The sequence below is a fragment of the Ovis aries genome, chromosome 4 (assembly GCF_016772045.2).
Source record: "Ovis aries strain OAR_USU_Benz2616 breed Rambouillet chromosome 4, ARS-UI_Ramb_v3.0, whole genome shotgun sequence".
In the NCBI taxonomy this organism is placed as follows: domain Eukaryota; kingdom Metazoa; phylum Chordata; class Mammalia; order Artiodactyla; family Bovidae; genus Ovis; species Ovis aries.
This window is the reverse complement of record NC_056057.1, coordinates 67559899-67586887: the sequence shown is the minus strand read 5'-3', so window position 1 is coordinate 67586887 and position 26989 is coordinate 67559899. Positions and strand designations below refer to the sequence as shown.

The 26989-nt window shown below is 38.7% G+C and overlaps 1 protein-coding gene and 1 non-coding gene across 3 annotated transcripts in view; one reads left to right on the top strand and one right to left on the bottom strand.

The window, feature by feature from the left end:
* Window positions 1–26989, top strand: part of ZNRF2 (zinc and ring finger 2) — a 102972-nt gene that overhangs the window by 3249 nt on the left and 72734 nt on the right. The window contains exon 2 of one of the 2 annotated variants that reach the window (XM_060414779.1): window positions 7215–7310. The exons of the other annotated variant lie outside the window; for it this stretch is intronic. Coding sequence (XP_060270762.1) covers window positions 7215–7310 — 96 coding nt within the window. The remainder of the gene's footprint in view (window positions 1–7214; window positions 7311–26989) is intronic. 2 annotated transcript variants of the gene reach the window in all.
* On the bottom strand, window positions 13462–13563 carry LOC114114673 (U6 spliceosomal RNA). The gene has a single exon (XR_003589290.1). It is a non-coding gene; the product is annotated as a U6 spliceosomal RNA (small nuclear RNA).

Genomic DNA, 26989 nt, shown 5'->3' with positions numbered 1-26989 from the left:
TTTTTTAAACTCTATATTGAGTTTGTTACATATTGCTTTTGTTTTACATTAAAAATTTTTGGCCCCAAGGCATGTGGGATCTTAACTCCCTGACCAGGAATTGAACCTGCACCCTCCACATTGGAAGGCAAAGTCGTAACATCTGGACTGCCAGGGAAGTCCCTGAATCTTATTTTAAAAACTGGACTTCATTATTACTCCATGTTGACTTAATTTTTTAGTAATTTATTCAGTTAGAAATTGTGCAGATATTTGGGCAAATAAAAAGGAACTCCATCTGAAAGTTGATAGAAGGATTATTTCTAAATTAGTGGAAAGTTATTTCTGTAATTTTATAAAACTTTAATTGATGTTTGTATTGTTACTGTTTCCTAATAGGAAAATATGGTACTAATCAGATACAAAATTATCTTTCCCTTATGGAAAAGGAAAATCTAAACAATATCACTTTAAAAAAAATTTAGACATCTGGTAACTAGTTCCATCGTAATGAATTACCAAATTAAATGAATTTTTCTGTGTTGGTTTTATGTTTTGCTCTTTTTGGGACATGTATTGTGGCTATATTCGCTCTTATTTAATTCTCTGTAGAGAAATAGAAGAGAGGTACTTAATTTATATTTCAGTTTACAGAATTTTCTTAGAATTTCTTTGAACTGAGTTGTGTATCAGAGTATGATTATAAAACATACAGGAATGTTTCGATCAAGTAGGTTTCTTTTTTTATTCTTTTCAGAGTGCTGAGTTTAACAAAAGTTTTACAGTGAACAAGAGCCTTTTTTTGTTTAATCACCTTTGTTCTATTTATTTATTTATTTATTTTTTTTTCACCTTTGTTTTAAAACAGGTCTTTAAGGGAACAGTCTAATATTGAAGACTTGATGGTATCTTAGGATTTTCTTGGCTTTAGTGTATGTCTACATTTTTTTCACTACAAGTTGCTAATGTTTGTTAACAGCAATTATGGATGGTAAAATAGTGTTTAATTATCTAGCAAGGATATCGAAGGTAAATTGGACTATAAAATTATGCCAGTCAATGGAGATCATTTCTAGAGAAATCATGTGGGGTCCTCATGTCTCTGAGTCTGAAAGTGAGACGGAGAGATGAATTAATCTAGACAATTTATTCATGGTACTGGGTTGCTTTTGGTCACCTCCTAATTGATTGGCTTAAGTTTGGGTGTGTGATTGTGATTCAGGTGCCTCCTGTTACTTAGAAACAATTGCTTCCTTTTATTGAAGTTTGTCATTGCTTAAAACTGAATATGTTAAAATTTGTAGTTCTAGGCCAACTTCTCAATCTTCGGGATGGATGTGGGGTTTAAGGTGTTAGATTATCTGCATAAACTGTGTTGAATTATGCTCAGTCACTATTACTTACCAGTATTTAGTGCCAGAATGTTTGAGTTGGGGATATTGTGATTAATCTGCTTTCTATTCCTGAATGTTCTTTTATTCAGTTGAAAACTTAGAGTGGTAGAGAAATGTCTGCTTCAGAAAAATGACTAACCACCATCCTGTCACCCATCTCCTCCCACATTCACCCCCCAGAAATAAAGAACTCTTGTGGTTAATTTTTCTCATTTGTAATCTCACATAATCCTTAAACACTTGATACTTTGTTATGCTAAAGTATGGGCTCCCTCATGAAAGTTTCTGCTTTGGGAATATTTTGAGTTTTCTTTCCTGCAGGGTGGAGCGGGTGCCCAAAGGAGGAGTAGTTTGTGTTGCAGTGGGCACCATCTGATAAGAGAGCAGCTGCCTGACCTGAGTACTTTTGATGCTTTGCTGACTGCAAAGCCAGTACAAGCTCCGTTGTTTTACTAACAGGTAGTGTCTCCAGCAAGTCCCCCAGTCCTCTCCAGTTGGATTACTTTGCCTGGAAACCACTTATTTTCTTTACCAATACCACTAATTAGTTGTCAGTTTTTATAAGAATTGTGTTAAGGTTATACTTACTGTGTATTCTGGGTATCTGCACAATTGGGTATATTAGCAAATAGGTTAAAAAAGAAGTATAGGAACTGCTATATGTAGCAAAATACTTCCTAATTAATTTTACATATATGTATATACTTGACTGGTATTATTAAATTGTTCTCCACTTATTGAAGTGTTTAGAAATTGGAACAAACATGCCCTTTGTATGAACAGAGTTGAGGAATAGCTTAGGTTATGATTGTATTCAGTTGCAGGTAGTTTTCTATGCTGCTTATTAAATACTACAATTCATTTCCTCATGGTTATTAAGCTGTTGGCAGCTTGCTTCTTCAAAGCCAGCAAAGGAGAGACTCGCAAGATGGGCCGGTGCTACACGCTTATGTAAATATGTACATGTAATGACACTCAGCCCATGGCCCTTGCTGCGTTCCATTGGTTATAAACAAGTCACAGGTCCTGCTTATACTCAAGGGGGAGGGAATGACAGAAAGGTGTAAGTATCAGGAGACAGGAATCACGTGTGCCCACACTAATGATAGATTTAGGCTAACCAGCTAAACATGCAACTGTTCTAACCATATTTTTGAATTTACTGTTTACTTTGAAGAAGTTATGATACTGTAGATGCTAAGTATTACTTTAATAAATGTGAATCGAGCCCTTTCTAGGGGCTGGCCATTGTAGTTGTCAGGGTTACAAACACGGGGCTGGTTCTTGCTCAGTGCTCAGTTGAATTTGAGATTGTTATACACTTGAGTTCTCTAAGATAGAACTGATAGAGTTGGGAACTGGGGTGTGTGGTGATGTCATTAACCAATATTAAAAATAAAGAAGAAAATAATGTTATAGGAAATGATAATAAGTCCTTTTAGGCTTGTTAAATTTTGAGGATTTCTGTCTAGAAGCATCTTTTAAGCATTTGGAAATATGTCTCCAATTTAGGACATTACAAAAAAATTGAGAAATTGTCTATTTGCATATTATAAATGAAGCTGAACAGTGGTTAAGATTACTGAGGGATGGATACAAATTGAGGCACAAGCATAGAATCCTGGGGAGCAAGAATTTTAAGAGACAGGTAGAGCAGGAGGCCAGTGATTACAGTTAAAGCACAAGGAAAAGAAGTTGTTTAAAATGTTTTTATTATTAAAATAATATGTGTTCATTAGAGAAAGCTATAATGTGGGAAATACAGAAAGGCACATACAAGAAATTGCAGATCACTTGTAATATCATCATGGGAAATAACCAGAATAGAATGTTGATGGCTATTTTTCTCATATGTTTTAGATAGAAAATTTGGAGGTCATTCTTGTATATTCTTTTGATTTTTAAATCTTTTGGATGTTCTAATATAAGATTTTGAGGCTACAGATTTTCCCCCAAGAATTGCTTTAGCTGAATGCCACAATTTTTGAAGTGTTTTGTTAACATTCAGTTAAAAATATTATCTAATATCCCGTGTGATTTCCTTTTTGATGTGTTGGTTACATATTCTTTGATAAAATACTCTTTCTGCTTAATCAGTTTCTTCTATCATGTTAAAAAATTTTATAGCATTATTTTTAATGACTGTCCAGTATTCCAGAGCTCATTCAGTAAATATTTGATGAAGACCTACTTTGCCTTGCACTGTCCTAAGGATATAGAAGTGGAGAAATCTCTGCACTCTCATAGGCGTCATATTATACTTCGGGGAGACAGTAAACAAACAAGTAAAATATCAATATACCGTGTTTCAGAGGGTTTTGAATGTGATGCAGAAAAATGGGAGTGGAAAGGTAGAGATGGTGGGTTATAGACTTGTTTTTATTTTAAATAGGGTTTTAGGGATAACTTCTCTGATAAAGTGACATTCAAGCAGAAACTAAAGAAATAAGCCATGAAGAATCTCTAGGGGAATAGCAAATGCAAGGAGAAGGAACAGTAGCTAGAAAGGTGCTTAGGTGTGCTTGTAATGAATGTACCTGGTGTGTTCTGGGAATAGTTATGACACCAGTGTAGTTGGAGTGCAAGGGCTTGTAGATAAGGACTGGGATGGGGCATGAACTGCCTTGTAACCATTGATATGGTTTTTAGAGTTTTGTTTTAGAGAGAGATGGGAACGCATTGCAGAGTTTTTTTGAGGAAGAGATTGACATAACCTGACTTAGGCTTTTAAAAAATTGCTCTGGGAACCATGCTGGAGTAGACCCTAGTGAGCAAGAGTCAAGCAAAGGCGCAAAACCCTTGCAAGAGAGAAGTGACTTGGACAGAGTCGTGGCACTGAAGTTGGTGAAGAGTTGGTAGACTCTGGATATCTAGCTCTTTGAAAGTGGAGTCACCTAGGTGTAGAGGATTTGTATTCAGCCAACCCTTGAATGTCATCGGGGTTTGGGGTGCAGATGCTCTGGGCAGTCCCGTCTAATTTGTAGCCCTTCTCTGAAATAGCCATTCCTCTGTATCCATGATTAGGAATGGAGGACTCAACCAAACGGTAGACGGTGTGTTGTCATTGTTCAGTCGCTGAGTCATGTCTGACTCTTTTCCACCCAATAGAATGCAGCATGCTGGGTTCCTTTGTCCTTCTCTAACTCTTGGAGTTTGCTAGAATTCATGGTGTACTGGAGTATTTACTGTTGAAAAAAGTCCATGTATTTGACCTCCACAGTTCTAATTTGTATTGTTCATGGGTCAGCTGTAGTTTGTCTGAAGTTTGGTTCTTTCAAATTATTAGGAAGAGTCCTACAATAGCTCACAGACTCAAAGGACCAAGTTCAGGAACCAGCATCAGTGGAGCTGAAATTGAGAAATTCTGTATGTGCATGCATAGTTCAGTTGCGTCTGACTCTTATGACCCCATGGACTGCAGCACGCCAGGCCTCCCTGTCCATCACCAACTCCCGGAGCTTACTCAGACTCATGTCCGTTGAGTTGATGATGCCATCCAACCATCTCATCCTCTCTCCCCTTCTCCCACCTTCAATCTTTCCCAGCATCAGAGTCTTTTCAAATGAGTCAGCTCTTCGCATCAGGTGACCAAAGTATTGGAGTTTCAGCTTCAGCATCAGTCCTTCCAGTGAATATTCAGGACTGATTTCTTTTATTATGGACTGATTGGATCTCCTTGCAGTCCAAGGGACTCTCAGCAGTCTTCCTACACCAACACCTCGGAGGAGTCTTCTCCAACACCACAGTTCAAAAGCATCAGTTCTTCAGCACCCAGCTCTCTTTATAGTCCAGCTCTCGCATCCATACATGACTACTGGAAAGACCATAGCTTTGACTATATGGACCTTTGTTGGCAAAGTAATGTCTCTGCTTTTTAATATGCTGTCTAGGTTGGTCATGCTTGCTCCTTGGAGGAAAAGTTGTCTTTTAATTTCATGGCTGCAGTCACCATCTGCAGTGATTTTGGAGCCCCTCCAAAATAAAGTTTGTCACTGTTTCCATTGTTTACCCATCTATTTGCCATCAAGTGATGGGACCAGATGCCATGTTAGTTTTCTGGATGTTGAGTTTTAAGCCAACCTTTGAGTCTCCTCTCTCACTTTCATCAAGAGACTCTTTAGTTCTTCTTCACTTTCTGCCATAAGGGTGGTGTCATCTGCATATCTGAGGTTATTGGTATTTCTCCTGGCAGCCTTGATTCCAGCTTGTGCTTCATCCAGCCCAGCGTTTCTCATGATGATCTCTGCATGCACACCTACACCCTAGTTTTCTTTTTGCTTGTTACCTAGTTTAATCCTCATATGTGTATAGGCTTTATTTAAGGTGATGTCCTGTTGGCTCGTGGTTACTTCCATCTACATGTCATCTGAGTGGCCCGAAGGGAATGTTTTCCTCCAGCTGTAGCAAGAGGACTCTGATTTAAGTTGTGTGCCTATCCACACATCAGTCACCGAAGCAAAGGAGATGGAATGCACTCTCGGAATGAGACGGCTGTGTTCTGTTATCATGGGGAGGAGTTTGGGTTTTCGGAGTCAGGCTGCCTGGGTTGAGTCCATCCACACTGTGTGACCTTAAGTAAGTTATTTAACTGCTTCATACCTTAGTTTTTTCACCTCTAAAGTCAGGATAAAAATAAATCTTGTTTTGTGGTATTGTGAGGTTTAATCTGTTTCTTTTTATTTTTAACATTTGAACTGCTGTCAAAAATTAAAACATTCAAGACTCCTATCCCTCTTGTCATTCCCACCCTCTTCAGGAAGACCATGTCCTTTACTTTTCTCAACTTCTCAGATTTTGCAAAAAAAAAAACCAAAAACCCAAGTATTTAGTTTCTATGTATGTGTTTTCTATTCCCATGAATCTCCCTTGAATATCTGGATTAAGCTTTACAGTGCATGTACTGTGTTAATCAGAAGGTAAAATTTTGTAAATTCAGTGTTTTCAAGTACATTTTGTATTTGAGAACACAGCTAATGATCACTAAAATTATTGTATATTTAAATCATATATAAAAACTTACTGCTCCAGACAGATGTGATATTTTTACCTGCATAAAGTAAATGTATGTAAACTGAATTGTTGAGCCAAAGAAAATAGGTATAATGTGGACTATAGAAATGTGGCAATCATAAAATTGTCTTACAAATAAAATTACGCTGTACTTAATAGTTGTTTTTTCATAAGCGTTTCAAGTGCTGCGAACACTGTTGATCAGTTTGAGTATATTGTGGGTGGTGGGAGATGGTTGGTGAGAAGTTAAAGCAGGTCAGTTCTTATAAATATATGCTACTTCTCTAGGGAAGTATCCGAAACCTTAGCGTTTTTATGCTGTATGATTTACTGCATCTCAGGCAACCTGGGTGACATGGCATTTGATAAAGGAGCATGCGGCTTTGCTGGTGTTTTGGCACTCTGTGGTCTGAGACCTCTAAGGTCTTGATTGGGAATTTTTCAGATTTCCTGTCCTTTATAACACATCTTCAGAAGCAGTGCATCTTCGAAAGCAGTGGATCTGGTCACCTTTACATCTCAGTTAATTCCTACGTTTCACTCTTCCCACCATCTTGCCATGTAAAGAATTGTTCGGAGGAATGTCATTAGTTTCCTAAGAGAACACTTAAATGAGGAATACTTGATATTATAGACCACTTTTAGTGTCTCTTGAAATATAGAACTGATACTGTTTTATGTGGTAATTTGTGGATTAGAAAAGTGACTTCACAAGCACTGACTCATTTCCATTTCATAAACATAGAGTAATTTCTTTGGTTATTTGGAGATGAACATCAGAAGTTAGATGAATTCCAATTCTGCATTTGTTGTATTTTTACTTCTTCCCAGGTGCTGCAGTGCTAAAGAATCCACCTGCCAATGCAGGAGACACAAGAGACACGGGTTCAATTCCTGGGTCAGGAAGATCCCCTGGAGTAACAAATGGTAACCCACTCCAGAATTTATGCTTGAAAAAAATCTCCTGGACAGAAGAGTCTGGTGGGCTACAGTCCATGGGGTTTCAAAGAGTCAGACACAACAAGAGACTGGACATACATTTCATATGTTGCAATGCACAGATCCTAATTTACATTTTAAAGAGTTTTGACAAGTAGATTTGACAGTATACCGTGTAATCAACACACTGTCAAAAGTAGGAAACACTCTTTATCCCCAAAAGTTCACTTAACACTCCTTCCAAGTCATTCCCACAGTACTTCTTAGAGATGATTAATACTACCTATTTCTGTTATCATAAATTATCATATCTATTATGCCATCTATTATCATAGATTAAATAGTTGGATGGTATCACTGCTCAATGGACATGAATTTGAGTAAACTCCCGGAAATAATGAAGGACAGGCATGCTGCAGTTCATGGGATTGCAAAGAGTCAGACATGACTTCACAGCTGAACAACAACGTTATCATACATTAGTTTTGTCTTTTCTTGAATTTAATGGAGTCATAATAACAGGTAGTTCTTCATGTTGAGGGTTTGGGGTAGTTGTAAAGTAAAAATAGGAGACGTTGGAAAGGTTAATAAAATTTTTTCTTGCCACTCCCTCCCTGCAGTAACACTATCCTCTAATGTGTGGACACTAAGCCTGAGAATACCCACAATGTTTAATCAGTGATAGATTTATCGTAGGATACTTGAGTGTGTAAATACCTCAAATAAAGGAGAAATTTAATTTTAAAATTAATGCTTAAATTTATCCCTAAACTTTATCAACTCTTTAATCCTAAACTATCTGATTGGAAAAGGTTTTGAATGATACTAAGTGTTTTAGATGGTATTCACTATATCAAAGTGGGATATAGTGGTTAATTGTTTCTTCCAAATTGTCAGTTCTGCAGAAGAGGACAGCATTCAGGAAGCTTTGTTATTAGGATCAGTGCTTCTAAACATGGGAGAAATGTAACTTGTCCAAGGAATGTAGAGAAGTGATTGAACAAAGATGAAAGAGTTGGTTATTTCCTATGTTTTTGGTTTAGTCTAAATCTTTTGATAATTAAGTAGACAGTAGCTAGACATCTAATTTTCTTTCTTATGTTTTCTGTTTTTGTATATAAATCAGGAAGTATAAATGAGTCAAAGATCTTAAGTTTTCTGTACAACTTAACTGTAATCCACAGTAACAGCTAGTTAGTAGAAATTCCAGTCTTACGCAAGAAGAACCAGAAAAGGGAGTTTTTAGGCTATTTGTGACAGTGAGACAGACTGTACTGAATCTTGAATATGGATTCTGTATTCACCAAGGCTGAGAACGGGAGAAGAATCTCCTATTTTTTATATGATGCATGTATCAGGCTACATGGACTGAAAAAGGTGACTAGGAAGACAGAACCTCAGCCTGGAGATTCCTTCAGTATCTATGGAGAAGAGTATTCATAAAAAGCTAGTATAAAGGGCCTAACTAAAATTCTTAAAAGCCATCAGGGACATGGTTAGCTGCATTCACTTTTGATATATTAGATATTTTTGGAAGGGTCAGTGGTTATGGTGAGAACAAATTCTACCTTGAGGTCAGTAAAGCTTGTTTTATGACCTTCATCTTTCATTTTCTTGGGCTTCAGTTTCCAGGATAGACTGAAGAATAATGAAGCTTAAGAAAACAACTCTGTCCGTGCCTTGGAATTGAATATACTAATGCAGACAATTCCCATTTTTACAAATTCCAAAAGGGTAATTAAATTTGCTGTATAAGAACAAATGATTAGGACAGCAGCCTAGAGGCCTGTCCTCTTGCAGGTTAGTGCGCTGAAGAGAGTCATAATGATACTTGGCAGAAAGGCGCATGCTGTTGCTTGTTCAGGGTAGGAGGTGGTTTCACTTTTTTCAGAGGGGGTGGTAAACTAGCTCTGTCAGCATTATTCCTTGGTGTTCTGAAAGCAATCTTCCTCTTTCGGAGTCAAGAGCTCTAGAGGAATTTGAGAAATCTGACAAGCTTATGCCACAGAAAATTGAGGTCCTTTGGGGACCAAATTATCTGTCATTCTATTGAAATTGTTCTTGCTTTTGCTATGTATCCACATACTTAATGTCTTAAGGCTTTTTAAAGACAGTAGCTTTATAATGTGGCAAGCACTAGAAAGAGTGTTTCTTGTTGTGGCAGTGAACTTTTATAAGCCAATGCACAGGAGTTAGAGATATCCTTTGTGTTTAGCTGGCTTTAAAATTGAGTATGGAAGAAACCTAAACTCTTCTCTTATTATCATGTACAGTCTGTGTATCTGATTCTTCTTCACTCAGTCAAAAAATATTCAGTGCCAGCTGCAGTAAGCTAGGTAGGCTTTCTGGTACTGGGAATGCAAAGGTGAAAACCACTTTTGTCCTCAGGAAGTCTGTCTAGTGGACAGACTGGAAACTACAAAATTAAGTATACAGTGGTATGGGTTTTGTTTTGGTGATTTTGTTACCAAATTTGTGTATGTATGTGCCTATAAGGAAAAAAGACCAGAAGGTAATACCCATACACAAAAGTTGGTTATCTGGCTCCTAGGAATTTCTTATGTTTTGTCATTTATTTTCTTATAGTAATACATGTATACCTTTTATAAACAGAAAAGAACTGGTAGCAGTATCATTATCATTGCTGTTCTTCTTACCGTTACTACTCCTGTACTACCGTTACTCGTACTTTTGAGAGCTCAGGTTCATACTTAAGTTTATCTGACTTCCTGTGTGTGCCCTTAGCCCTCAGGCCCCACGGAACAAAATCTGCTTTGGGACAGGATCCTTGAGAGTTTAATCATATTAAAACACTGGTCCCATAAGATTCTCCTAGAAGAGAGAGTTCTGCAGCCAAGGAAGTTTTATAAAGAAATTGGGTTAACTCCTTTTCAGTATCTCCTTAATTAGTTTCGCAGTAACTTGACTTCTGTTTCATTAATCCTTTATTGATGTTCTCTGGCTCTTGAACTTCAGTGGGCATCACCCCCACTCCCAAAGTGTTTGACTCAGTGAGTTTGGAATGGGGCCTGAGAGTGTGCATTTCTGACAAGTTTTCAGGTTGCTGATGCTGCTGGTTTGAGAGTCACACCTAGCACTCTCTCTGTTAGGTGATTTGCAGTCCCATTTTTGCATTGAGATGTAAACTTGACAAGTCTTAGGTTATGATGCTAGTGTTTTCCTGCTGAAAGAAGATATCTAAAAATAGGAAATAATTGTGGTATAGAAAGAGCGGCCACAGGGGTTTCATTAACTAAATTAACCAGGGGGCATTATTTCCCTTCTGCCATCAGTATTTCTCTGTTACCTTGTGAGCTTGAGTTTAGGTATCTGTAGATGGAAATGATGAAACCTACCTCAGAAAGTTTTAATAAGGATTAAATGATGTAATATTTGCTAAAGTGCCCAGTGCTCCCCACTTAGTGATCACATTCTAAATGCTCACCACCTTGTTAAAGTGCATTCTGTGGGCCAATTGCATTACATTTACTTGTGAGGTTATTAGAAGTGCAGAATCTTGGGCCCCATCCCAGGCTTATTGAAAGAGAAAAAGTGAAAGTGAAAGTTGCTCAGTGTCAGACTCTTTGCGACCCCATGGACTATACGGTCCATGGAATTCTCCAGGCCAGAGTACTGGAGTGGGGAGCCGTTCCCTTCAAACAGAATCTGCATTTTAAAAAGGCCCAGGTGATTTGTCTGTGCATTACCACACAGGAAGCACCGCTAGTAGCATACACCTTGAAGACAGCTTCTCTGGTGTAGCACGTGACTTACTCTCCACTTTATAAACTGACCGTGCAGGGCTGTTTCTGTATGGATGTCACCAGGTGGGCTATTATTTATTCTAGACCTTAGAGATACTTTGTCCAAAATGACAGTATAAACTTTAGTGTTTACTAGCCATAAAGTCGGAGAAGGCAATGGCACTCCACTCCAGTACTCTTGCCTGGAAAATCCCATGGATGGAGGAACCTGGAAGGCTGCAGTCCATGGGGTCTCTGAGGGTCGAACACGACTGAGCGACTTCATTTTCACTTTTCACTTTCATGCGTTGGAGAAGGAAATGGCAACCCACTCCAGTGTTCTTGCCTGGAGAATCCCAGGGACGAGGGAGCCTGGTGGGCTGCCGTCTGTGGGGTCGCACAGAGTCGGACACGACTGAAGCGACTTAGCAGTAGTAGTAGCCATAAAATAATATATCCTATTTATAAATCTTGAGTGCTATTGTTAAAATCTTGAAATGGCACATAAAAATACAAGAAAATAAAAATTACCTGAAAATCCAGTAAGAAAAATTACTTGAAAAGTTGCTTGAAAACCTGCTAAGATAAATACCACTGACACTTTGGTATATCTCTTTATACATGTATGTATGTTCACACCAATTTTTTTTTTTGCTTGCTTTTTCTTTTTTATCCCCCACACCTTTAGCTGCCAGATAAACTGATTTCATGTTTATTTTCTGAACCTTTGTGCTAGGCATGGATATAACATATACACATATATATAGGAATTTTGTGGTTTTATAAAATGGATTGTATTATGAATACTTTTCTGCATCTTGTTTTTTTCACTTAAAACACTTTGAAAATTCCTCAAGTAATATACTTAAGATTCTTTTTAATGACTGCAAGATATTTCACAGTTGCCCTGTTGGATAAATTATTGAGCTTTTTTTTTTGACTACCACAAACAAATGAAAATCAATGTGCATATGTTCTTTATATATTGATGTTATTATCCCTGGGATGAATTACCAGATGGAGATTGCTGGATCAAAGGGTAATTTTTAGAAGTCATTTTATTGTGTAATATATTTTACATGCAGAAAAATATGTAAAATTGTATGCATCTTTCAAGACTAATAAAGTGAGTCCTTTTGTTCTGCCACCCATGCCAAGAAATGAACGGTTCAGTGTTTATTAGAATCTCCCTCTTGGTCTTCTGTTGTATTATACTTGCTTCTGAGAAAAATATTTTTATCTTTCTTTATGGCTTCATCGCTAAGTTACGCATCTTTAAAACATAAGCGTCCTCAAATAATAGACTTCGTCATGAATACCATGTAAATGGAGTCATTCTAAATAGATGACTTTATTTACAGTTCGTCCATGTTATTGTTTGTAGCTGTAGCTTATTTATCTTTATTTTATTTTATTTTTATTTATTTTTTATGTTTTAGTTTTTTATTTTTTAAATTTTAAAATCTTTAATTCTTACATGCATTCCCAAACATGAACCCCCTCCCACCTCCCTCCCCATAACATCTCTCTGGGTCATCCCCATGCACCAGCCCCAAGTATGCTGTATCCTGCGTCAGACATAGACTGGCGATTCAGTTCTTACATGATAGTATACATGTTAGAATGCCATTCTCCCAAATCATCCCACCCTCTCCCTCTCCCTCTGAGTCCAAAAGTCCGTTATACACATCTGTGTCTCTTTCCCTGTCTTGCATACAGGGTCGTCATTGCCATCTTCCTAAATTCCATATGTATGTGTTAGTATACTGTATTGGTGTTTTTCTTTCTGGCTTACTTCACTCTGTATAATCGGCTCCAGTTTCATCCATCTCATCAGAACTGATTCAAATGAATTCTTTTTAATGGCTGAGTAGTACTCCATTGTGTATATGTACCACAGCTTTCTTATCCATTCATCTGCTGATGGACATCTAGGTTGTTTCCATGTCCTGGCTATTATAAACAGTGCTGCGATGAACATTGGGGTACATGTGTCTCTTTCCATTCTGGTTTCCTCGGTGTGTATGCCCAGAAGTGGGATTGCTGGGTCATAAGGTAGTTCTATTTGCAATTTTTTAAGGAATCTCCACACTGTTCTCCATAGTGGCTGTACTAGTTTGCATTCCCACCAACAGTGTAGGAGGGTTCCCTTTTCTCCACACCCTCTCCAGCATTTATTGCTTGCAGATTTTTGGATCGCAGCCATTCTGACTGGTGTGAAGTGGTACCTCATTGTGGTTTTGATTTGCATTTCCCTAATAATGAGTGATGTTGAGCATCTTTTCATGTGTTTGTTAGCCATTCGTATGTCTTCTTTGGAGAAATGTCTATTTAGTTCTTTGGCCCATTTTTTGATTGGGTCGTTTATTTTTCTGGAATTGAGCTGCATAAGTTGCAAAAATATGGAACGCTTCACGAATTTGCGTGTCATCCTTGCGCAGGGGCCATGCTAATCTACTCTGTATCGTTCCAATTTTAGTATATGTGCTGCCCAGCACTTATTTATCTTTATTGACACATTGTATTCCATTGAATGAATATCCCACAATTTATTCATTTTAATTGTTGATGGAATGGGTGGTGTTTCTGATTTTGCATTATTATAAAGATGCTGCTGTGAATGTTTTTATTCATGACTCCTTTTGCACATGTTCACAAGTACTTTGGGACAGTGGTCATTAAATCTTGATGCTCTTTTATCTCCTGAATTTACAAAATTGAAGTATAGTTTGTTTCCAGTGTTGTGTTACCTTCTTATGTACAGCAAAGTGATTTAGTTATACACACGTGCACACACACATATATATACTTTTTCAGATTCTTTTCCATCATAGTTTATTACTTGATACTTGATATAGTTCCCTCTATACAATAGAACCTTGTTTATCTGTTTTATTCTATATATATATATATATAGTTTGTATTTGCTAATCGCAAACTCCTAATTTATCCCTCCTCCCTGCTTTCCCCTTGTAACCATAAATATATTTTCTGTGTCTGTGAGTCTGTTTCTGTTTTGCAAATAAGTTCATTCATGTCATACTTTGGATTCCACATGTAAGTGACATATCTGTCTGATTTCACGTAGTATAATCTCTAGGTCCATCCATGTTGCTGCAAATATCGTATTCCTTTTAACAGCCAAGTACTGTTGCCTCGTGTGTGTGTGTATGTACACCAAATCATCTTGATCCATTCATCTGTCCATGGACCTTTACGTTGCTTCCATGTTGTGGCTTTTGTAAATAGTGCTGCTGTGAATATTGTGCAGATCTCTCTTTCAGTTAGTTTTCTCTGGGTGTATATTCAGGAGTAGGAGTGTTGGATCATATGCTTACTTTCTTTTTAGTTTAGGAAACCTCTGTGCTGTTTTCCATAGTGCCTCACCAGTTTATAATCCTACCAGCGGTGCGCGAGAGTTCCTGTTTCTCTGCATCCTCTCTAGCATTTATTATTTGTAGACTGTTTAATGAGGGCCGATCTTACTGGTGTGTGGTGATACTTGATTATGGTTTTGATTTACATTTCTTTAATAATTAGCAGTGTGCATCTTTTTGTGTGCTGTTGACCGTTTGTATGTCTTCTTTGGAGAAATTCCTATTTAAGTCTTTTACTTGATTTTTGGTCCCCAAATAATTTTTTAAACTGTCTACCTCTTTTTACATTTTCAAGTTGACATCTAGCTTTTTTTTATCATAATGTTTAAATAGTTGTAAGGGATATAACTTCAGGAATAGTAAAAATATTGATGTTTTATAATACTGATATCACTGTTTTAAATATATCCAGTGGAATATAAATATAATATCCCAGTGTCTTGAGACTTGCCTGCGTCCTTTATAATGTTCATGAAGATGCTAGTCTTTAGTTGTTGGAAATTTTACATTGTTCCTTTTTTACCTTGAAGTAGTATTTGTATTTTATTTCCACCACAGAATTTTGCACCAGAGAACCATACTTTTATGTTTGAGTCTTCACTGATCACTTTATCATACTCCTCTTCATGTATTTTTACATATATATATATATATATATACACACACACACACACACGTGCACATTATGTAGTACTGGTACATAAAATAATATATTTTAAATATAATTTAAATTTCATTAAACATTTTGTTGCCATCAGACTCTAGATATTAAACATTGCAGCTGATGATAATATCAGTTCAGTTCAGTCACTCAGTCCTGTCCGACTCTCTGCGACTCCATGGATTACAGCACACCAGGCCTCCTTGTCCATCGCCAACTCCCAGAGCTTGCTCAGACTCATTGAGTCAGTGGTGCCATCCAACCATTCATCCTTTGTCATCCCCTTCTCCTCCTGCCTTTAACCTTTCAGGGTCTTTTCAGATGAGTCAGTTCTTCACATCAGGTGGCCAAAGTATTGGAATTTCAGCTTCAGCATCAGTCTTTGCAATGAATATTCGGACTGATTTCCTTTAGGAGGGACTGGTTGGATCTCCTTGCAGTCCAAGGGACTCTTGAGTCTTCTCCAACACCACAGATCAAAAGCATCAGTTCTTGGGCACTCAGCTTTCTTTATGGTCCAACTCTCACATCCATACATGACTACTGGAAAAACCATAGCTTTGACTAGACGGACCTTTGTCAGCAGTGTCTCTGCTTTTTAATATGCTGTCTAGGTTTGTCATAGCTTTTCTTCCAGGGGCAAGCATCTTTTGATTTCACAGCTGCAGTCACCATCTGCAGTGACTTTGAAGCCCCCCAAAATAAAGTCTATCACAGTCTCTATTGTTTCCACATCTATTTGCCATGAAGTAATGGGACCGGATGCCGTGATAGTCGCTTTTTGAATGTTGAGTTTTAAGGCAGCTTTTTTCACTCTCCTGTTTCACTTTCATCACGAGGCTCTTGAGTTCCTCTTCACTTTCTGCCATAAGGGTGGTGTCATCTGCATATCTGAGGTTATTGATATTTCTCCAGGCAGTCTTGATTCCAGCTTGCGCTTGATCCAGCCCAGCATTTCACATGATGTACTCTGCATAGAAGTTTAATAAGCAGGATGACAATATACAGGCTTGACATACTCCTTTCCAAATTTGGAACCAGTCTGTTGTTCCATGTCCAGTTCTAACTGTTGCTTCTTGACCTGCATACAGATTTCTCAAGAGGCAGGTCAGGTGGTCTGGTATTCCCATCTCTTTCAGAATTTTCCACAGTTTATTGTGATCCATAGTCAAAGGCTTTTGTGTAGTTAATAAAGCAGAAGTAGATGTTTTTCTGGAACTCTCTTGCTTTTTCCATGTTCCAGTGTAAGTTGGGAATTTGATCTCTGGTTCCTCTGCCTTTTCTAAAACCAGCTTGAACATGTGGGTGTTCTTGGTTCACAAACTTTTGAAGTCTTGTTTGGAGAATTTTGAGCATTACTTTGCAAGCGTGTGAGATGAGTGCAATTGTGCGGTAGTTTGAGCATTCTTTGGCATTGCCGTTCTTTGGGATTGGGATGAAAACTGAACTTTTCCAGTCCTGTGGCCACTGCTGAGTTTTCCAAATTTGCTGACATATTGAGTGCAGCTCTTTCATAGCATCATCTTTTAGGACATGAGATAGCTTAGCTGGAATTCCATCACCTCCACTAGCTTTGTTCATAGTGATGCTTCCTAAGGCCCACTTGACCTCACACTCCAGGATGTCTGGCTCTAGGTGGGTGATCACACCATCATGGTTATCTAGATCATTAAGGTCTTTTTTGTATAAATTTTCGTGTATTCTTGCCACCTCTTCTTAATATCTTGTGCTTCTGTTAGGTCCATACTGTTTCTGTCCTTTATTGTGCCCATCCTTGCATGAAATGCTCCCTTGGTATCGAATATTCTTGAAGAGATCTCTAGTCTTCCCTATTCTGTTGTTTTTCCTCTATTTCTTTGCATTGTTCACTGAAGGAGGCTTTCTTATCTCTCCTTGCTGTTATTTGGAACTTTGCATTCACATGGGTATCTTTCCTTTTTTATTTTGCCTTTAGCTTCTCTTTTCTCAGCTATGTTTAAGGCCTCCTGAGACAGCCATTTTGCCTTTTTGCATTTCCTTTTCTTGGGGATGGTGTTGATCACTGCCTCCTGTACAGTGTCACGAACCTCCATCCATAGTTCTTCAAGCACTCATGTCTATCAGATCTAGTCCCTTAAATCTATTTCTCACTTCAGTGTATAATCATAAGGGATTTGATTGAGGTCATACCTGAATGGTGAGTGGTTTTCCCTACTTCAATTTAAGTCTGAATTTGGCAATAATGAGTTCATGATCTGAGCCACAGTCAGCTCCTGGTCTTGTTTTTGCTGACTATAGAGCTTCTCCATCTTCAATTGCAAAAAGTATAATCAGTCTGATTTCGGTGTTGACCATCTTGTGATGTCCATGTGTAATTCATCTCTTGTGTTGTTGGAAGAGGGTGTTTACTATGACCAGTGCATTCTCTTGGCAAAATTTATGAGTGTTTGCCCTGTTAATTTTGTACTCCATGGCCAAACTTGCCTGTTACTCCAGGTATCTCTTGACTTCTGCCTTTGCACTCCAATCCCCTATGATGAAAAGGACATCATTTTTGGGTCTTGTAGGTCTTCATAGAACCATTCAGCTTCTTCAGTATTAGTGGTTGGGGCATAGACTTGGGTTACTGTGAAACTGAGTGGTTTGCCTTGGAAACAACTGAGATCATTCTGTCACTTTTGAGATTGCACCTAAGTACTGCATTTCAGACTCTTTTGTTAACTATGATGGCTAATCCAGTTCTTCTAAGGTATTCTTGGGCACAGTAGTAGATACAATGGTCATCTGAATTAAATTCGCCCATTCCAGTACATTTTAGTTCACTTATTCCTAAAATGTCGATGTTCACTCTGCCATCTCCTGTTTGACCGTTTCCAATTTACCTTGATTCATGGACCTAACATTCCGGGTTTCTATGCAATATCGTTCTGTACAGCGCTGGACTTGACTTCCATCACATCCACAGCTGGGCATTGTTTTCACGTTGGCTCCTCCTCTTCATTCTTTCTGCAGTTATTTCTCTACTCTTCTCCAGTAGCATATTGGTCACCGACTGACCCGGGGAGTTCATCTTTCAGCGTCATTCTTTTCGCCTTTTCATACTGTCCATGGGCTTCTCAAGGCAAAAATGCTGAAGTGGTTTGCCGTTCCCTTCTCCAGTGGACCGTGTTTGTCAGCACGCTCCACCATGACCCTTCCATCTTCAGGGGCCCTACATGGCATGGCTCATAGTTTCATCGAGTTACACAAGGCGGTGGTCCGTGTGATTAGTTTGGTTAGTTGTCTGTGACTGTGGTCATAGTAGGCTATAAAAATGAAAGTTAAAGGAGTATAATAAATAACTTAATTTTTAGTAAATTAAAACGTGATAATATTTAGGAGTTTCTCTGGAGCTGTTGTGGGCAGTGTGGGGTCAGTTCAGTGTCAGATAGTCCCTTATTCCGGCTTGTATTTGTTCTCAAGGTCTGTGGTTTCCCGTCAAATGCACAGCCTCAGCATTATCTGCAGAGTTTTAATCTGTTGCACCTGTCACTTCCAGAGTGGTTCCCCCTTCTTTGTTTATTTTGGCTTCCTCTGTTTCCAAGTCTCTTCAGTGTCTAATTTCTACCCTGACACGAGGAGGCAAAGGTGGCCCCTTATTTAGACTCACTTGTTCAGTTGTAATGTGGAGAGGGAGGGACACCCAAACAAATACCGCTAGCATGTGTGGGGAGTGCTCGCAGGGGGTGGGTCACGCTGCGTTGCCTGCAGCCCGAGGCGGCATGTACTTCCCAGGTCCGCACTGCTCTGGCTCCAGGGTGCCCTGCAAGTGCACCGTCCCATGTGGGCCCTTTGTTTCATGCACTTCCCTGGTCTAAGCTGCTCAGGTTCTCAGGTGCTCTGCAAGGGCACAGACCCAGATGGGCTGTGTGCTTTGTGTCCTTCCCGAGTCCAAGCCTCTCAGATAGCTGGGTACTTGGCAAGTGCCCTGTCCCAGGTGGACCGTGTGTCTTAGGCACCTCCTTGGTCCTGGCTGCTCCATTTCTCATTAATCAAAGTCACCTCAGTCGTGTCCGACTCTATGCAACCCCATAGACGGCAGCCCACCAGGCTGCCCCGTCTCTGGGGTTCTCCAGGCAAAAACACTAGAGTGGGTTGCCATTTCCTTCTCCAATGCTTGAGAGTGAAAAGTGAAAGTGAAGTTGCTCAGTCGTGTCCTACTCCTGGTGACCCCATGGACTGCAGCCCACCAGGGTCCTCCATCCATGGATTTTCCAGGCAAGAGTACTGGAGTGGGGTGCCATTGCCTTCTCCGCATTAATCAAAAATAACATTCAAATTAGGCAAATTATATACACACACACGTATATATATGTTTATTTATGAAGTAGCAGCATTCTGTTTAAATAGGCCATGTAGGTGATTCTGATGTATGTTAAAGTGTGAGAATTTCAGTGTAGTGTTTTTAGACCATGTAGGAATTACGAAGTCAGCAGATGCAGCAAGAGTTCTATTTGTGTTCCCAAATTCGCAGTGGTGATTTTTTTCATCTCCTCCCCACCCAGTGTCCAGGTTCAGTGGGTTTTCCTTGAAGTTGCCTGGGAGATGGTGGTCAGGAGAGGAAAGTTATTTCTAATTTACCATAATGCAGCCATTTGAGGGTATCCTACCTCAAGGCAAAGGGCTTCCCGGGTGGCACTAGTGGTAAAGAACCCCCCTGCCAATGCAGGAGACATAAGAGACATGGGTTTGATCCCTGGGTCAGGAAGATCCCAGATCCCCTACAGAAGGGAGTGGTAGCCTACTCCAGTGTTCTTGCCTGGAGAATCCCATGGATAGAGGAGACTGGTGGGTTATGGTCCCTGGGGTTGCAAAGAGTGGGACACAACTGGAGTGACTTAGTATGTATACCTCAAGACAAAATCTTGTCGCTGTTCATTGTACTGTTTTGGATTTTCAGTCTTTTTTCATTTTCTGGCCTAGGAATTTGTATCTTCCTTGCTAGCTTGTTAATGTTTTTAAGATTTTTTTTTTTTAATGCTAGATTTTTATTTATATTTTTTCTGTTAGGATTGACCTAGATACCTATTCTTCTGTATTCCTGGGACATCTTTCTCTATTACTAAATTCGGTAGATTTTGCCAGGTTGCTCTCTAGGGAAATACAAGCTAAAGTAGTAATGCAGCACTTTATTCCCGTCAGATTGGCAGAAAGTAAAGTAGTAGCAACATACCATTGCAGGTGAGAGGGGAGTCAGTGATAGTGGTGTAAATGTAAGTTGTTCTGGTCTTTTAGGCAACTTAAAATTAGCTTGGGTCAGGCAAAAACCATCTTGTCAAAGGAATAGGTTGGGGGAAGTATGTTTACAGCAAAGGAAACTGGCCACTGCTTTCATTTTTCTGTGATAAGGAATGGGAATGAATGATTGTTACTCATTTTTTATGTTTAAGCCCTGGGGAGTGGCTTTTGCTTAACTGAACAAAAAGAATAGGTGGATTTAGGGAATATTTACATAGGCTTGGAATAAATAAGTGAAAGCCCTGGTGGATTAAACTGTTGAAACTTCCTTACTAATCCACCAAAATGTATAATAGCAAAGTGAGGGAAATAAATGAAGGACTGGGGTGAATTTAAAGAGGGAGCTGTAGGCCAGTGGTGTGCTGGAACCGGCTCTTCCTGGAGTGGATTGTTAAATTCAGGATTTTGGCAGCCATCATTAAAATTACATAAACATACAATCAGGTAAATTACATTTTGAACAAAGATAATGAATACTCAAAACTCAACACTTCCTAGTTATTTTACTATATTTTACTGCTAATGTGTTCTTGAGGTTATTGGCATCTATTTGATTGTATCTGTATGGTGAAAATACTATAAAATGATGTACTAGTGCTCATCTCTTCCCAATTCTGTGTTCAGTGATCATCCTTTGGTGGCTTAAAATCAGACAAATCATGGAAAGTAGTGAATACCGAAAGTCAGGATTTTTTTTTTGCTCTGAAGAGCAGTTGTTACACATTCACCAGAACACCACTGGGTATGTAACATTTTGCTGTTTGAGATAGCAATTGCTTTTCATCTCTTTAAATATACTTAGCTTTCTGAAGTTTTAGGCCTTCCAATATTATGTGTAAAGCTTTAACTGTTCTTAGGGAAATAGTTATTTTAAACGAATCTTAAAGGAAGATATGCCTTTTACTTAGCTGTAAGGTGTGTAGAGTGTATCTGCAGATTTGTTCTAGTCTTTTGAAACATTATTTAAAGGTATCTTGATAAACTTTTGTTTTTCTTGTAAGTCATTAGTTTCATTTATTGAGTTCCTTGTAGCAAGAAGGAACATACTTTGTTGTTATTTTTAAAATGAGTGTGTGTGAGAGAGATTGAGAGATTTGAATCTCGCACCAGTGTTATTGATGAAGTTGACCACTTAACACTGAGAAACATTATTTGTCCAGTATTTTTATTTATGACTAGAGTTTGATTTTTTAAAATAAGATTAAAATAGTGTTTTAATTATTTCCTGCTTGTGTATGTGGTGTCTTTATGTTCAGATACTTAGAAAATCAATGAATTGGGAAGCTCTTCATAAAACTTTTGATTAATGTTACATTGGTCTGTCATACATATTTTCAGCACTCATAGAAATAAGAAAATGACATTGAAATAATGTGAAAATACTATTTTAAGTTGCTTACTTTTCTGCAGTATAGTGGTTTACATTTTTGGATTTATAGTTGGGCCTTTGTGACTTTGGTCAAATCATTTAAACACCAAACCTGTATTTCCTCAAATAAGTGGTTATAATAAATAGTATCTGCCTCATGTGGTGGTTTTGAAAATTAGATGAGGTAGTGTAGCATTCAGCAAATCACTTCATTTAATAGCAAAGTGCTCTGCAAGTATGAGCTAACATCCTTATTACCAAAATCATAAATCCTCCTATCTACAGATTGCTTTGAATGGTGGGTATGAAGCTGTAGTAAGTAAAAGATGGTATGATATACTTTACAAAACAATTAAAGCTAATGTAACAAAGTTGTGAGTAAAATTCCATCTTTTATGGCACATTAGGTACATGTAAGTAAGGTAATTGTCACCTTTCATTTGTTCAGGGTGATGGTTCGATATGAACCATACCAGCAAATATAAAAACCATCTATTTTATTCACTTAAATGTTAAACCACAACTTTAGTTGTATAGACACATTCTGGATAAACTTAGATGATTTTCCTAAAATACTAGGGAGTCCAGTACTGTAGAATAAAATATAAGGGTTCTTAGTCCCTTAGTAATTTAAGTTGCATATTGATTTGTTGACCTTAATGAATATTACAGACTTAACCTTTGCCCTCCCTGGTCTGCTCTTTAGCTAAGGAACTCTGTCCACCTAATAAGCAAAATGGGAATAAGAAGTGGAAGGGGCACCAACAACCCACCTCTCAATACTTGTAGAAAGTTGGCTGCTTGACCTCATACTTTCTATTCATTTGTTAATTTATTCAAGGTGCCTAGAGCTGATGTTGTGTTGCCACTTTTTATTCTTAGTATTGATTGGGTTTTCCCTCTTTTTTCTACTCTGCTACCTCTATTCCTTCTGGAACCAGTAGTTTGATGGTAAGTATTTCAATAACATTTACAAAGTTTTTGACCTTGTGAGGAATTTTTTCCCCTCACCTATGCTGGTGAAAACTTTGTAGACTCCAGATGGTCCCTGTGGTTTCCCAGGTTTCATTGTTGCCTTGTTTGTGTGTGGACTGATGGACCTCAGTTTTGAGGTACCGCTGTCCTTGCATGCTGTGTCAAATGGCATCCATCGTTTGTGTGTTTCATAGTGATATTTCTCTTGGAGCTTGCACTCTCCTTTTCCCCTTCTCTCTGCTGGTTTTTGTTGTTGTTGTTGTTGGGAGTGGGGGTGGAAGAGGGAGCTTTTGGGGTGGGAAGGAGAAAAATCTTCTCACACCTGCTCTTTATTTTTCCTATGATATTTGGAATCTTTCCAAATCTCGCCAGTTAGATACATGGAAGATGCTTGTTCTATACACATTAAAAGCGTAATTACTATTATCTTTGAGCAGACTTATAGATTGAGTGATAGTGAAGTTGATTTATTTTTTGGGGCTCCAAAATCACTGCAGCTGGTGACTGCAGCCATGAAATTAAAAGACGCTTACTCCTTGGAAGAAAAGTTATGAGCAACCTAGATAGCATGTTCGAAAGCAGAGACATTACTTTGCCGACTAAGGTCCGTCTAGTCAAGGCTATGGTTTTTCCAGTGGTCATGTATGGATGTGAGAGTTGGAGTGTAAAGAAAGCTGAGCGCCAAAAAATTGATGCTTTTGAAGTGTGGTGTTGGAGAAGACTCTTGAGAGTCCCTTGGACTGCAAGGAGATCCAACCAGTCCATTCTGAGGGAGATCAGCCCTGGTATTTCTTTGGAAGGAATGATACTGAAGCTGAAACTCCAGTACTTCGGCCACCTCATGTGAAGAGTTGACTCATTGGAAAAGACTGATGCTGGGAGGGATTGGGGGCAGGAGGAGAAGGGGACGACAGAGGATGAGATGGCTGGATGGCATCACTGACTCGATGGACGTGAGTCTGAGTGAACTTTGGGAATTGTTGATGGACAGGGAGGCCTGGCGTGCTGCGATTCATGGGGTCACAAAGAGTCGGACACGACTGAACTGAACTGGAGTTGATTAAGTGATACTGGTTTCATCCACTGATTCTTCAGTGTTAAATTCGCAATTAGGTTTTGTGTTTATGTTATTTCTCAATTCAAATTTCAAGATATTTGAGCCATTTCAGTAATTTTTAAGGGTATAAATTTGTTTATTAGAATTTATCATAGCAATATCTATTTGTTATGCTGTTCCCTCAAAGCTTTGTATTGTAGTGATAAATTACCATTGCATATACCACCAAGGCTAATATTTATTTTTTTGAACTTATAAAATATAATGTAATTGACTAAAAGGATGAGGCTAGATTTAGAACACTGAGATTCAAATAGCAAACTCTGGGAAGTCGCTTTCATAAAATCCTATCATCAAAGAAAATATCTTTAAAAATTTGTTGTAAGAAAGAAAGATGCATAAGATAGAATAATTCACATTTACAGAATGAGTACCAATGCAGCTGCCATTAACATGCAGACTAGAACATCGCCAGTACTCCAGAAACCTGCCTTCCTGATTATGGACCTTCTTCTTGCACTTAGAATGATAATTTTTTAGATCACCATTTCCTTGCTTTTATATATGCAATCTAAAGAATGCCTTTAATTTTTCTGGCTTGATATTAAGCAGAATCATATTTTTATTTTTGGATCTTTCTTCTTTGCCTCAGTTTTTTGGTAAAAGATTCATTTAATTTTGTGTGTAGCATGCAGAGGGAATAATAATTTCCTCTACAGTTCTGAGATTTTAGCTGAAACTCTGGTAATAAAAAACAGATTAACATGAGAAAAATAAGCTTATTAACATGTGTGATTTATGTATACATGGAAGAAACCCAGAGAAAAATGAGTAACTCTCCAAGATGGCTTAGAATTCAGGCTTAAATATCATCTTAACAGGGAAAGGGAGAGGGGGATATAGGTCCCTCAGGGGAGAGAAATGATCTTTAGGAAGAGTGAATGGGCTTTCATAAGAACAGATGGGAGGTGTGATAGTTGGTGACAAAGCTTGTCTGGCTGTGGTGTCAACTTCTAGTCTCCTCTTCTGTAGTAAGAGTCAGTTTTCCTGGTTGGCGACATTCCTGGGACAGGGAGGAAGGAACTCCCCAGCTGAGCTCCTTCTTGAGCGTATCTCTGGGCAGATGAGAGGAGTTCGGAGGGAGCTGCTCTGTGGGTTAGCTGTCTTTTCCAGTGCCTACAGCTCAAAATCATCTGTATACCAAAGTGACATATTTTAGGGTGGTGTACTCTGTCCTTCAGTAGCTGGTTAATCTCATCATTCCTTTCTCTGAATATACCACAATTTATTTTATCATTCCTTTGTTGGATGTTTGTTTCCATTTCAGTGTTAGAAATACCGCTGCCGTGAATATTTTGTTAACATGCATTCTGGTGCACATGTGCACAAGTTTCTTTAGGACAGTGTTAATTCAAAGTGTGGTCCTTTGACCGGCAGCATTGGTGTTACCGTCTGTGAGCTTATCACAAATGCAAGTTGATGGGTCACACACTCACCTGCTGCATGAAAAACTCGGGTGTCCCGCAGACTGAAACAGAATCACCAGGTGAATCTCAAGCACATTAAAGCTTGAGAATCACTATTCTGAGATTTATACCTTGGAGTGGGTTGAGGAATTATAGGCTGTGCATACCTTCAGCTTTATTTCAGTTTTCCAATGTAGTTGTATCAGTTTACACTTAGGCTGGCGGTGTTTCAGGACTTTGTTGTTGCTCTGTAAAAATGTTGTCAAAAGTTTTAGGGTTTTGTTTTCGTTTACATGTCAGTATTTTCTGAGTTCACTTTTAATTGCAGTCGAATTTTGTCTTTTCAGATCTGTTGGAAAAATTGGCTTCTTAGATTTACTGAAGACTTTCTAAAAGTAGTATTGAAAAGTTTGCAAACATTCTGAGAAATAGAAATAGTGCAGTGAACTAATAAACTGCATCCCCATTTACCAGTTAATTATTTTTTTCCATATTTGGTTTTATCTCTTTTCTTTGAAATATTTTAAGCCAGATCCCAGATATTCTTGTCATTTCACCCCATATTCTCAAATGTGCATATTTGAAATAATACTGTTTCTTTATATGATGAGAATATGTTTAGAACACCTTTTTGTTTTAAAAAGTTAGACATCATCATATTAAAAGCATGTACAAATTCTAAAGTAATGACACAGCACAGTTTTTATTTTACTTTACAATACTGTATTGGTTTTGCCATATATCAACATGAATCCGCCACGGGTGTACATGAGTTCCTAATCCTGAACCCCCCTCCCACCTCCCTCCCCATACCATCTCTCCGGGTCAATCCAGTGCACCAGCCCCAAGCATCCTGTATCCTGCATCGAACCTGGACTGGCGATTCATTTCTTATATGATATTATACATGTTTCAATGCCATTTTCCCAAACCATCCCACCCTCTCCCTCTCCCACAGAGTCCAAAAGTCTGTTCTATACATCTGTGTCTCTTTTGCTGTCTTGCATACAGGATTATCATTACTATCTTTCTAAATTCCATATATATGTGTTAGTATACTGTATTGGTGTTTTTCTTTCTGGCTTACTTCACTCTGTATAATCGGCTCCAGTTTCATCCACCTCATTAGAACAGATTCAAATGTATTCTTTTTAATGGCTGAGTAATACTCCATTGTGTATATGTACCACAGCTTTCTTATCCATTCCTCTGCTGATGGACATCTAGGTTGCTTCCATGTCCTGGCTATTATAAACAGTGCTGTGATGATCACTGGGGTACACGTGTCTCTTTCAGTTCTGGTTTCCTTGGTGTGTTTGCCCAGCACTGAGATTGCTGGGCTGGAGAAGGCAATGGCATCCCACTCCAGTACTCTTGCCTGGAAAATCCTATGGATGGAGGAGCCCGGTAGGCTGCAGTCCATGGGGTTGCTAAGAGTTGGATACAACTGAGTGACTTGACTTTCACTTTTCACTTTCATGCACTGGAGAAGGAAATGGCAGCCCACTCCAGTGTTCTTGCCTGGAGAATCCCAGGGACGGGGGAGCCTGGTGGGCTGCCATCTATGGGGTCGCACAGAGTCGGACACGACTGAAGTGGCTTAGCAAGGCGGTTCTATTTCCAGTTTTTTAAGGAACCTCCACACTGTTCTCCATAGTGGCTGTACTAGTTTGCATTCCCACCAACAGTGTAAGAGGGTTCCCTTTCTCCACACCCTCTCCAGCATTTATTGCTTGTAGACTTGGATCACAGCCATTCTGACT